At 36.0% G+C, this 13,634-nt stretch overlaps 2 protein-coding genes across 4 annotated transcripts in view; one reads left to right on the plus strand and one right to left on the minus strand.

The window, feature by feature from the left end:
* Positions 1–754: 754 nt before the first annotated feature.
* On the plus strand, positions 755–6,109 carry bip1. Of its 2 annotated transcripts, XM_017161103.3 has the most exons (4): positions 755–1,283; positions 2,153–2,317; positions 4,621–4,903; positions 4,969–6,109. In XM_017161103.3, exons 2-4 carry the CDS (start codon positions 2,154–2,156, stop codon positions 5,803–5,805), a joined length of 1,284 nt encoding a protein of 427 aa, XP_017016592.1. In that variant the 5' UTR covers positions 755–1,283; position 2,153; the 3' UTR covers positions 5,806–6,109. The 2 variants fall into 2 exon arrangements, with proteins under 2 accessions (XP_017016592.1, XP_017016593.1); XM_017161104.3 differs by lacking the exons at positions 755–1,283; positions 2,153–2,317 and adding an exon at positions 4,268–4,494.
* Positions 6,110–8,065: 1,956 nt separating this feature from the next.
* nmo (serine/threonine-protein kinase nemo) overlaps positions 8,066–13,634 on the minus strand; it is a 76,746-nt gene continuing 71,177 nt past the window's right edge. Inside the window, exons 6-9 of one of the 2 annotated variants that reach the window (XR_001770558.3) lie at positions 13,343–13,544; positions 13,179–13,272; positions 12,284–12,669; positions 8,066–10,833 (exon numbers count right to left, since the gene is read on the minus strand). Coding sequence is in view for 1 of the 2 variants with exons in the window: in XM_017161102.3 (XP_017016591.1) it covers positions 10,779–10,833; positions 13,179–13,272; positions 13,343–13,544 (351 nt within the window). In the remaining variant the exon portion in view is untranslated. The remainder of the gene's footprint in view (positions 10,834–12,283; positions 12,670–13,178; positions 13,273–13,342; positions 13,545–13,634) is intronic. The other variant, XM_017161102.3, reaches the window with a different exon arrangement.

A 13,634-nucleotide genomic window follows, 5' to 3' on the forward strand; every position in this document is an offset into this window, starting at 1 on the left:
GAAGCTGCAGTTTCCACCAGACAATGCAAATGGACGTCTCGGGAACATGAGTGATGTGACAAGTGGATGCTTATCTACGGCTCGACGCCCCTGTTTTTTCCAAGAGGCTTTCCTCCTTCGCCTGATGAGCAGCCATTGAAATTTATGACTTCGTCGAACAGCCAATTGATTGGCTTTTAAATATCCAAATGAATGCTGCCACTCGCAAATTGCAAAGCCATAATTAATGTCCACAAATCGCTGAACGCAAACGCCCGTACCAACACCTGCAGTTGTCTGGGTATACTTATTTATTTATGGAAAAGCTTTTAACACATTTTAAAGTTAATTTGGGGATGGAGAACTTGTCGCCGCAGCAGCAATGCTGCAAATTTATGGCAGTCAAAATTGATAAGCGCAATTCCTATCTAAATGCTAATTTCTGGCGGATCGCTCTAAAGTGGCAAGTTAAATATCAATTAAATAAGGTGGTTGGTATTGGCATATCTATTTCTAGTTAACATTATTTATGAAATGAACATTTATTTTCTGAGTTTACAATTTTACTTAGCTTTAATACATCGAGATTACATGTAAGACAATATTATATTTAAAGATTCCTAGTAAGTGTTCGAATGTTAAAATTTTTTAACTAGTAGCAGTGAGGGGAGGCTTTATTTTCAGTAAACTTAGACTAATGTTTATTACTCAACAATTTATAAAAAAATTCAAAACAAAATACAATTTTCTGGAAGTAATCATTTCCTATTTTGCCTAACAGGAGTGTTCACTGTGCTCCCCTGAAAGTTTCGCCTTATAAGCTTTCCACAGATCTCGCATAAAAAGCTAAAGACCGAACGCGCACCACCCCCTTTTGATACGCTCTCTGGCCGAACCCGAAACCAAGCTTACCACGCCGAAATAATAGCTTTGTGAGAACGCGAAGAAAGCGCCAAGCTTTCGGCCGGGAAGTGCCTTCGAGTGACGCACACCAAGCTTTCCGACAGTCGGCGCGCTGAAGTGACGTAGGGCAGAATGCAGAACAGGGCCGTAGAGCCCCCAACTAATTAGTAGATTAGCAGTGACATTATATTGGATCCCGTGGAAATCCGTCGCATTAATCGGAGCCGCCCATTGTATTCAACGACCCTCCGGTAAAAGCTTCCGGACATCGTTAGTTTTTGAAAAGCACGCGGTCGAAAAGAATCCGTAATAATAACAACAAGGGGTAAGGTTATTCAACCCACAAGAACAGCTTCAGTGCAGCAGGAGCGACAGAGACAGCGCAGCGCAACAGGTGACAGGTGAGTTGCGTATTTACTTAGTTAGCCCAGATATCGGACAAAGAAAATTAGAAGCAGCTACTTAATTTCATGGCATTTTGTAAATGTTTGACCACGCGGGGACCGCACAGTAAGCTCCAGTTCTACTTGAAGCTTTTTCATGGCTGTGCATTTAATTGGCACAGCTTTTTGGCTTAAACTGCTGCACCGCAAAAGCTTCCATACGATAAAAAAAAGATGCAGTTTTGTTTTTATTCTTGCACCAAATACTTGTGTATGTGTGTATGTTTATAATTAAAATAACTTCTTATGAGTAATGTGCCCCATTTGTCCAAATATAATACATAATTGCATTCAGTTTCCCCTGCTCAAGTTATGTTTATCACTTTTTTTCTAAGTATTTGATCTCAAAAGGTATAAGATAAGATAAGACAGAATATTATCAATGATTAGGTAATCAATAAATGTACATTTTGTAAAAAGGTTTCTTCTTGATAAAGTGCATCTTATAACTTCACGACCTAGGGTATTATTTCTTTTGTTTAAAGACCTCTCTTTTACTTATAGAAAACCACATCTATTTTATAAAAGTTAATCTTATTTTACCTATTAAAAGTTTTACTTGTAGAATCTGAAAATGGAAGAATCTTATATCTATTTTTCCAGATATTAAAAAAAAAAATCGTTTCAAAATTATATCTTGTAGGATTCTTAGGGGTTAATAAGCTTACCCTTCTTGTTAAATTTTAAATTGATCGATTTTGTTTTCGGTTACTGTCCTTATTGACGAACATTGAGTGGGAAGTAATACATATTTAGATACGATATTATTATTATGTATTACCTGGTAATATCTTAAGTATCTATTAAAATGAATTTTCTTTTTTCAGCATGAGCAGTTTACGCATTTGCCAAGCCATGTCCCTGAATCCCAATGCATCTTTAACCGAATCCGCCTCGGTATCGGAATCTGTATCCTCGAGGGTCTGTATGATGGGCTGCCAGCTGGAGAATCCCAAGGAGCTGCGTCGCTTTCCAGTCCATGATGTCGATCGGTGAGCATTACCAAGAACAGCAATCCCCCTTAGATGCTCTCCCGGAGCCCAGTTTAAACCTGTTTTTTATCCAGTAGAGAGAGCTTTTCGATCCGATCGAAGCTTACATCAGAATTAATGCCCATTCGCGATTCCCGTTCCCATCAAATCCGAAGCTTTGGCCTCCGCTCAACTCCCCCTCTTGTTTTTGCCCTCCTCCTCGTTGGTTCGCAGTCAAAGGCCATTGAACTTGCGCTTGCTCTCCGCGTGGAAGTGCATCGTTTTAATAGGGAAATTTCAATGCCATGGTGCAGAAACTGCAGCTAAAACGCAAGCAATTGTATGGATGGTGCCGCCATTATGGGGGAGTCGAAGTGTGGGTGGGGGTCGGGCTCGGGGTGTTTTCGCAGACTCGCGTCTATTTTTAACTCTCACGCTCTCCCGTAAGTGCAGCAAATGCGTGAGGGAGAGTGCCCCCCACCGCCCCAGATGCACCGCTCTGCTCTGCTGGCCGTGAAGTTCTTTAATTTTTCTTCGTCTCTAGTTTCGCAGTTGTTGGGCAAAAGCAAACAGTTCCGTCTGCCCAAAGTTACTTGGCATTGGCCATGGAGTTTAGGGTGGACCTCCATCAAAAGTCATAGCTTTTATTAATTTTGGTAATTTTTAAAAGTGAACTTTGATACCATCGCTAATCTAGCAGACATTGAAAGGTTCCCTATTTTATTATTAACAAGAAAGAAAACTAACTTTGGCCAGCCAAAGTTTGTATACCCTTGCAGGTAACAATTAAAATATATCATAACTAAGCCAAAAATGCATTAATTTCGATTCGGAAAGCAGTTTTGTGTTAGTTTTTATCAATTTAAAAAAACTGCATACCAAATTTAAAATTTTAAGAAATCAAAATTTTTGGCCCTTTTTGCTAATTTTAACGATGTAACCCCTTATCAAACTTCGCAAAAATGGCCAAAAAATCGATTTCTTCCGGACATGACTAGAAAGATTCGCGTGTTAATGCTGATTAAGAATATATATGGTTTATGGGGTCGGAAATGATTCCTTGACTTAGAAAAATATTTTGTATTATAAAATGGGATTTTTTATATTAAAAAACTTCTTAATTTTTTTAAAATTAAAAATATCATAACTCGGCCAAAAGAGCATTAATTTTAAATCGGAAAACTGCTCTGTGCAAGATTTTCTACAGTTAATAAATCTGCATACTTCATTTAAAAATTTTGAAAATTTAGTTTTTTATCAAAATCAAAAATTTTAATGATGTAACCCCTTATAAAATTTTGCAAAAATGGCCAAAAAATCGATTTCTTCCTGACATATCTAGAAAGATTCCCCTGTTGATGCTGATCAAGAATATATATGGTTTATAGGGTCGCAAACGTCTCCTTCACTGCGTTGCAAACTTCTGACTGAAATTATAATACCCTGCAAGGGTATAAAAACTACCAACTCACTTTCATCGTCATACGTATGTTTTTGTTGACATTTCAAAAACGTTCTTTCCTTATGATAAGAAACTGAGATTAGAAGGGGCTTTTTTTTTGTTATTCATTATCTCTATAAGCTTTGGATGATTCTTAGAGCGTGGGAAAAACATTTCAATAAAGTTATTAATGGTGTTCTTATTATAAGAAAAGCTATATTTAGTAGTTTTATTTTATTTAAATATTGTCCAATTTTCAACACAATTTTCAATTGCAAAGATACATATGTATCTGCTTTACGCCATAGGTTTCTAAAGATAAAGTATCTATGCGCTTTAGCTTCAACTCCTACAATTGGGTACACCTTAATATACTTCCATAAAACGAGTAGCAAAACAATAACAACAAAAAAGGAGGAAGTTGACTTGAGCAGAAGCTGCAACAGCAACAACAACAACCAATGCAATTGCAACAAAAATGTGCGGCAAAACATCCGCTCTGTCGGGCGAAAGCACAGCACTGTCTCCTTCGCACAGTCAAGCAGAAACAGTGAGTGTGCAAATGAAAGGCACTGTGGGGAGCATAAAAAGAGCTTTTTAAAGAACTTTTGGGAGAGCAAGTAGCGACAGCAAGTCGGATCTAATTGAAAGCTACAGCGGGAAAAGAACAAAACTCCAAATGCAGTTTTCCAGTAAACAAAGAACCGCTCAACCGATCGCAACGCTCTCTTGCCACCGCTCATTCTTCCGATAATTGGTATGAAGTGCTAGTTGTTGTTGTTGTGTATGTCTTAAATAACTGAGAGCTTTCTCGAATCAAAAGAATTGAACTAAGCTTTTCAACTCCGGAACAACTTTAATTGTGGAAATTCTTTAATTGCAGCTGCAAACTCTGGCTGCGTCACTTCGGTATCAGCGAGAAACGCTTGGATCAGCTCGGCGGCCTGCAAAAGCTGCGCATCTGCCTCAGACACTTTAGCCACCGCCAAGAGATGGCCAAGACCCGCATCAAGATGACGCCGCTGCGCAAAAGTCCCAAGGGAATAGTGCTATCCAATAACTCGGGCTCATTCGGAAGCGCAGGAGCAGGAGGAGTAGGTGGACTTCAAGGAGGAGGAGGTGCAGCCAAGACGGTGGTGAACAGCACAACCATTGGATTTGTAGACGTGAGTTTGGCTACCAATTATTTAATTTCTTCAACATTTCTATAACAATCCCCTTGTTCTTGCAGAGTTCTACTAGAGATATGGAAAAGCCGCAGCTTCAGACCAAGAACCCGACCATCATTATGCCCACTATGCCGCAGCGTTCGCATTCTATCAGTTCCTCGGCTTCTAGTGATGTGCAGTCCATAAATTCAGACTACGAAGCTTCACTGCCACTGTCCACCTTGGTGGACACCCAAAACGGAAGCAATAATCGAACTGAGAATGGGCAACCGAAGAAGAGGAAACTCTATCTGATCACTGAGAAATCCGATGAGACCAATGGCCATATTTTGGAGACCAATGGACAGCCCAAAAAGCGTAAGATGTTCGTGGTGGTGGAGCAGGAAAAGGAGTCCTCGACTGGCAAGAAACTAATGATTGTTACCGACAAGCCACAGGCTGATCTCACCCAGCATTTGGAGAAGCTGCTGCCCGAGATACTGAATCGCATACAGGACAAGGACAAGCAGAAGCAGATCAAACCCACTCCTGTGGTGGCTAAGACCAAGCCAGTGGTGGTTAACAATCCCACGGTTATCACCAGACCCCACATAACGTTGCCGCCCAAAAAGAATCCCACAAACTTTGTAAAGCTGGCAGCCATGCCGCCGAGTCCAGTGCCTTCTCCAGTTCAAATGCCACTTCCAATGCAGAATAACAAACACAAGACTATTGAGGAGGAGGAACCCATCAATCCTGAAGAGATCGAGACTAATATTAACCTGTCGCCGGATTTCCGCTTCCTCATGAAGATCCTACCCAAGCTGGAGCAGCTGCCAGAGCCGCACAAGCAGAACGTGAAGCGATCCATTCAGATTTTTGTGGAGAAGAGCTACAGTATCTACGGCCAGAAGGATTAATCAGTTAACCAGTATTGAAACTAAGATTTAATTACCATTTTTACGGCAGCCGAGTTCCCATTATCATAACCCGCGAAGGGCATTTTACATTTTGTTGTCCAAGACTGAAGCAGAACCAATATTAATTAATTTAAGCAAGGGCGCGGAGCTGGAGCAGCTCCCCCATTTAGATAAGTCACTCTACAAAATTTGATATTACCCAAATGAATGGCGGTTTCTGGGTAGTTTTTGAAAGCCATAAACTTAAAGTTAAGATTGAAGTTCTTTCTATATTGAATATACGAAAGCATTTGCTGAGCTTAAAAAGAAAACAATTCAAGTTAAATGCTGTTTTACTGGGGGGGAGTATCTAAGGAAACCTGTAGAATGGGTTAAAGAATTGATGTACCAAATTTCAGAACGTTTCGTCAAGACGATTTGGAGTTATCGACTTTCAAAATGGAACTTTTCAGGAGAGCAAACTACCTCTGTTAAAATAATCATAACTTCGTCAACTTTGTAATGATTGATGTGAAACTTTGACCAAATGTTCTTAACATATTGGACATTCATAATAAAAAATAAAAATATATACGAAACAAAATTTAAATACCATATCCACCCCTTAATAAATAACACCTTTAATTTCTTTTATCGTATCTTTTTGGTTTTTTTTTTTTTGTTGTTATGTTTTTTGCATTGTAATTCCAAAGAACTTTATTTAGTTTGAAAGCATTTTTTACGATCTCGTCCTTTCTTTTCTCGTTTGTTACGTTATAATAATATTTAGTAAGTCTAATGCGGGTTTATTTAGTGTGTGGTTGGGTTTAGTTTAGTTAATACAATGGTTAGTGTGTGTCATTACGATTTTCGTGTATGTAATTAATGCAAGGTTCTGGATTTTTGGCCATCCTTTCGATGGCGTTTTCTAATTTACACTTCCTTGCAGACAGAAGTTAGTTGTTATTGGCTTAGTATCGTTTTTCGTTAGTAATGCTATGTGGCTAATGCGGTTAATACGCACACACACAACACACATATGCATTTGGTTAATTACATATATACAGTTAAACAGTTGATGTTTAAGTTTTAAACACTTTGCTTGCGAATCGAGGAAACCAAATTGTGTTTTTGTGTGACCTTTGATTATTAGGGAACTTTGTTGCGTGCTTTTATTGGATGAGGAGATTTTCTACATGAGAGGAGAAATTTAATTCCATTTCGAGTGCTACAATTATATAATCGCGTCATATAATATATATATATATATTCTTTTTACAACATTTAGCAAATTTCCCACATAAACTCGTATATCGTATTTTTCGGTTAAGCTTTTTGCCTTCGATTTATAGTTTATATAATTTAATATATATATATTTATTTCGTGTTTGTTTGTTAACTACTTTTTGGTTGTGGCCTACAATTAGCATTTCGGGTTAGCGTATCGAGTGTTTTTTACATGCTTTTTATAAGAAAAAAATATTTGCCCTTCTACGAAACATTTATGTCATCATCCTCGGTCTATTCGTCAATGAGAAGCAATCACAAAGTTTTTCTCTAAGTTTATGTTCGTCGATTACAATAGGTATTTACATATTTTTTGTTGTTTGTTCAGAGTGTCATGGGATTAGTAGTACTTCAGTGTAAGCAAAACTACAGGCTACGCTTTTGCGGTCAAGTTGAAAATGCTCCTTTTACACATCGAGTCAATCATGGGATACTACCGAGTGTGTGGGTTAAAAAAACTGTGTCACAATTTCTACAAACAGCCTTTTGTTAAACATGTTAAACGTACATCTATACGAATATCTGTTATATCTGTTATACGTTAGCAAATTAGAGTTATATATATTGTAGTTTATATGAGTATTCTTTAGTTTTTACATTTTATAACCTGAGCGCAATCATTTTTTATGGTTCACTCTACCAATTCGTGACCAAAAATTCAAATTTCAATATTTTTTTCCAATTGTCCTTGTTCAATCTCCTTACCAATTAAGTGTATGCCTTCCAATACATATATATTTTTGGGTATTATTATGTGTGTGGGTTACCTGTTTTCTAATACAAACTTGAAGAAATCTGTAGGGTGTGTTGTTTGCTTTTAATCTCAAAATATTGTCCACAGGTAAATATCGTGTGTCCCATATATATATATATCGTATATAGTTGGTTTTTCACAGTGTTACATACATATAGCTATAAATTCTAATTAGCAAATGCATTGGGTTGTTGAGTTGGATCCACTTCAAGTAATGCGCGACAAATGAAACAATTTGGATTCGTTTTCTTCTCTTTTTTTTTGTTTTGTTCTTATTTTTTTTTATACAAACAGTTTACACAGTGTTTTCTTGTTTTTATTCGTTCAGTTAAACGTAAATTAATGCGTAATACGTATCTAATATATATATATATATATAGTTAAGAATGATCCGTAAATCGGTTTACAAGTCAAATACTATAATGCAGATCCTTAACTTATGAACTCATAACTCGAACTTGAAATCATACATCGCTTAATATATCGAGTGTGTGATTTACTTTAGGTTTTAGGTGTAAAGTTTTATGTTTTAGGTTTTATGTTTTAGTTCCAGACCTGCTCAAATCGAGGGTGTGTTGTATAATGTACATGTCCATTACTTATCGTACTTACTGTTCTACACAGAGATGGATAGATAGAGAGAAATGTGGGCTAATTATTGGTGGGGATGGTGGAGATAATGTTATGTACACGAAAACTAACTGTCTCTCTACTACATATGATTTGGGACAAGTGTGCTTCAAGATGTGGGATGTAAAATGATGTATAAACCCTAACTTGCATTCGAGTGTGTGGTGTGTGCTGTTCAAATGAGGGATAAATCTGTACTCTATATTATTTATGGTTAAGAAAAAACGTTAGTTTATAAAACAAAAGTTGAAAAGAAATTCTACATTTTGCACAATGATTTCTGCCTTTGCTTTGCTTTTCATTTCTTTCATTTCATTTCGTTTTTGTTTTGTTTTTGCTATGAGATCTCCGTGAAAGTTTTGAATTCATATTTGTTTTTCATTTTCATTTTCGTTTGTTTTTCTTTTAAGCTAGTCCATACATGTATATATCGGTTAATATATATATATATAATGCTATAATTAATAACTACATACATATACATAAGAAAGCAGCACAGTTAAGAGAATCGAAGTGTTTAGAGGAAAAGTAGTTTAGTGTTTTTCAGTTGCAGTAACTCTAGTATCTCCTCCGATTATATATATATATATATATATATATATTCATGCGCTGTGTGTGTTTTTTATTTCTCTAAACATTGAAGACGAAACGAGACATTCAAAATACACTCACACATATATATATATATATATTTTGTAACGGTATACATTGCGTTTTTCGTTTTTAATTTCGTTTAGTGCTTAGGCTTAAGCTACGTAAAACCAAAGTTTGACATTTCATATATTGCATTTCCTCAAAATTAGTTAATCAATCAATCGATCTGCATCTGAATCAAGGTCAAATGAGAAAACTCAGTCTTAAACATACATATATAATGTTTCTCCGTAGCCATTTGATCCTCTATAACCGATCCTGTCCTCCTGCACCTTAGCGATGAGCATTGAGAGAGAGACAGAGGTGTGTTTTGTGTGTGTGTGTGTGTGTAGTTAAGTCGAAAAATTAAACTATATTACATTGGTAAATCAACTAAAAGCAAAAGGTAGTATATATGTATATGCGTTATAGCAACTAAAATCGAATTGATTCGGGCGTTGCCTTTGAATGGAAACCAAACTTGGCTGCGAAACACCCGAACCATTCACTGGGCAGGGCAGTGTGTCGTCCACTTGTTGGTTTTTCCTTTTTTATTCGTAACATTTAGGCAAAATATGCTTCAAAAAAAGAACCCTAACAAACTATTATCAAAGCGAAAAAATTGTCATAACTAAGGTTAAGTTGAAATTGTTTAGATTATATTTTATTTTATATATATATTAGTTTATATCGTAATTTTTTGTTCAGTCGACAGTTGAAACTTTGAACTAATTTCCCTTTTCCATCTAATATTGAGTTAGCTCTGACTTCTTGTCAAGTCAGACACACATTTTTTTGGAGTATATATATGTATCTAGAAACCAGTTTCAAAATTGAAGCTTCAAAGTATATATAGTGGCATTATCTTTCGATTCGTTAGCTAACAGAAATTGAATTTTTAATCCCGGGTTTGTTGCTCGCTTTGAGGTAAATTTTTGGCAAACAAACTTTGTGGATTTGCGTGCTCGTTACTATTTGTTATACTTTAAATATATGGATATATATTTATCAATATATTTAATAGTTAAGCATTTATTTATATATATATATAATGAATACGATGTCTGTGTGTGTGTGTTTGCTAATTAATTTACATATACATAGAGTTTCTTAGGAGCTTAAACATAAAACGCGATTTTGTGGGTTTTTTTTCGTATTAATTTTTAGCTTGAAATTTCAATCAAATTCTTCTTCCAATTCTTGTCAAAAGCACAACAAAATGTGTTTGCTTTGTTGCCGAAAAATAGTATTATATTATTTTTTATAGATTCTACGCTTTGCTCGTAATGCGTAATATCCTTACTTTCACTTTAAACTTGCTGGCTTTGTGTCTCTGCTGCTGCTTTTTAACTACAGTTTTGTTTGTTTGTTTAGACTAGTTTCAGTTGAGTTACGTTACACATTTGTCTCGTCTACAGTTACTATTAAATATTTTTGTTTTGCTTTAAGTTAATTTCGGTGGTGGAATGCTTTAACCCTTAAGCAGGCAGAAGTTGCTTGCTTAAAAGCCGTTTGGCGCCTCACAAATTATTATTATTCCATCGTTGTTCCTGGCTGCTTAGTTATTGGGGGGGGGGGATCCTGCTGTGTGGGAGTCTCCTTCTTCCTCCTCTTTCGGCGAGTGTGTTTATCATTTGGCTGAGTTGTTGCTTTTGTTTCGATTTTAGGCAGCAATCGCCTCATTTTGCCGTCATTCCCACTGATGAGGCGACGGCGGCAGCTCCGAGGGGTGTGCCACAGTCGAGCTGTATATTCAAGGATACAAAAATAAAGGCATTTTAATTTCGAGTTGAAGAGTTGAAAATATCTATAGCAACATCTAGTTTAGTTTAGTTTAAATAAGACCATGCCATACATACATATAAAAATACACTCAAAGCTTTAATCAAAACACAAAGAATACAAATAAAATACAGAAATATATATAGAACATATAGCTCCCATAAATAAAAAACAAATGAAATGAAAATGTACAAACAGAGGACTACGGAATAGTAGAGTTCTTGGGCTTGGAGAGAGAGAGGGGCTCAAAATACAAAGTAAAAATTTGGTTAATCAATTAATTCATTAAGTGGTAAGTTGTTCAGCGTTCAAATCTACTTCAGTTCTTTCTTTCATCTTTCTGGTTTCTTTTGATTCTTTTTATTTTTTCTGGCTTTGTCACTGCTGCTCAACTGCACTTGTTGTAAGCTGTACAAATATATATATATTTTTTTAGGATGTTTAGTTCAGTGCAGTTTTTATAATTTGATTTAAATGAGGCTTTTTTTGGAGGGTTATGCAGGACTACAATGACAAAAGCTAAATGATTGCCTGATTTTGTGCTTAATATTTATTTTATTTACACTTTAAATTCATGATTTAATAAATGCCTTTGCTTTGGCATTTAGAATATATTTTTTTCCATTATTGTTTTGATATTTTCTCTAAAGCCAGGCAAAAAAACAAATGAATATTAAATATTTAATAGGCTTTAAAAATTGTTTAACAATGTCTATTGTTTTCGCGGTGTTTCGGTGCAGTTTTGTAACAATGAAAGGGGGGAAATGGTCTGTGTTTGGGCTTAAATGTCGAAATGAGGCTTAATATTTACTTGATGGAATCTGTATGCTGTACACGAATTACAAATATATAGGTATATATATGGATATATAGTAGATATATGAGTTGAAACACAAAACATAAACACAAAATTCGATTATGGAGCAGGGGGTATATATTTTATGCATGATTTTTCTATATTATTTTGTTGTTTAATTTTGTGGTTGGCTTTATAAAATAGTTGAAAATGTCTCGGTATGCTTTTAATTTCTGTTTTTTTTTCCTGTTTCCATTCATGTATGTAATATCCTTGCCAATTTTGGTAATACTTTTCTGCGACATTTGTAAACAATTTTATAACTTTTCTGGTTAGATGTCCGTAAACATTTATGTACACAAAAAAGAGTTACGCAAAAATACCCATTTAAAAAAGAGATGAAAATTATAATAATAAACGAAAATTAAAAAGTTAATCATAAGGGAAAAAGTTAAAACTAAATAAGTTATATGTTTTTTTTTTTCTTTTTTGTTTTTTATACACATTTGCATAAGGTTTAAGAATAAAGAGGTAAAAACAAAAGTTATAAACAAAAAAAGATGATAAACTAAATAAATAAATATTTAGTAAGGTTTTCGCTTTATATATCAACAGACCTAAGAAGGAGCAGAGAGAGTCTGTTGCCGCCCGAGAGGCCTCTTTTCTTTTTCTGTATTCTGTATATCTGTAATTGTATCTTTCTTAATCTTGATTCGCGACTCCTCACAATCATCATTCTCATTCGATTCGCTTCAGTGACTCATTGATTCAGAGCCAGGCGGGGGGACAGTATCTTGTGACAGTAAGTATCTTCTGCTTCTGCGTTTCTATATATCGTTTCGTTCTAGCGAGAGCGAGAGAGAGAGAGGAGAAGCGCGCGCCTAGGATCCCGATCTGGAGCAGCGGCGGCGGAGTGTGGAGCAGCGGCAGGAGCAGCAGTGCAAGTTGTAGTGGTAGTAGTAGTGGTAGTGGTAGTAGTAGTAGATATTCTCATTCTCATTGGCTTAACAACGCAAATATAACGATTCGATTTAATAGAAATTTCAAGATTAATATCCATTGGTTGAACAACAAAAATAAAAGAACAAACATAAAAAAAGAGATTTAAAATATTTCAAAAATAAGGTTACATAAATAATAATCAAGAGACGGAGTTCGGGGATATATAGAGAGTTATAAAGAGTTGGGTTTTTGGGGCAGGACAGATACAACAATTTAGTGGGAAATTTGGGGTACAGAGAGAGCATTACTAAAGCGGAAGTTTGGGGGGGACACGGAAGCCATGATCAATCAATTTTTTATATCAACAAAAAAGTAAAGAATTAAAGGTTAACAAAAAAAATATATAAATAGAAATTAGATATACAATTTTGACTAAAAGTAGGTAAATTTCAATAAAAGGGTTTGGACAGGGGACTGCGTGCAGAGTTTTCGGGGGTATTTCAATTGGGTTTTTGGTTTTGGGGGGAAAAAAGAGAGAATTTTCTAGGTATAATCCTCCAACACACTCACCTGGCGAAGCTCTTGAAGGCCGCACTCTGCGGATTAATGCAGAGCGGCACTCGACCCGTTTGCAGCTGCTCGGCTATGAACTTGTGCATCTCCTCTGCAAGTTTTTAAAGCGTATTTGAATATATAGTTTCTGTTTTATGAATATATAACCGATTTGTACTCACCCTTGACCTGCTGCACAGAGGTGAGCTTGCGCTCCCAAAGATCATCAAAGGGCTGGCCCGCGGAGGGCTCAAAGTCAGCTGTGTATTGGCGCATTCCGGCCGAGGTAGTGAAGCAGCATTTGCACATGCAAGAATGATAGCGAAGACGACCCTCATCTAGATACGGATGCGCCAGGGCATCTGTTACGGAAATGCGCTTGTCCTAAAAATGGGAAAAGAATGGTTGAAAAATATAAAACTAAGCCACAATTGAGGATATTAAATTAATGAATTTTAGAACATTTTTTTTTTC

The sequence above is a fragment of the Drosophila kikkawai genome, chromosome 3L, assembly GCF_030179895.1.
Source record: "Drosophila kikkawai strain 14028-0561.14 chromosome 3L, DkikHiC1v2, whole genome shotgun sequence".
Lineage (NCBI taxonomy): Eukaryota > Metazoa > Arthropoda > Insecta > Diptera > Drosophilidae > Drosophila > Drosophila kikkawai.

Bases quoted from the DNA above. Each gene is read 5' to 3' on its own strand.
- bip1 (XM_017161103.3), top strand. From the start codon at position 2,154: ATGAGCAGTTTACGCATTTGCCAAGCCATGTCCCTGAATCCCAATGCA. The intron at 2,318-4,620 runs GTGAGCATTACC...CTTTAATTGCAG, and splicing joins CCAGTCCATGATGTCGATCG to CTGCAAACTCTGGCTGCGTC. The intron at 4,904-4,968 runs GTGAGTTTGGCT...TTGTTCTTGCAG, and splicing joins CAACCATTGGATTTGTAGAC to AGTTCTACTAGAGATATGGA.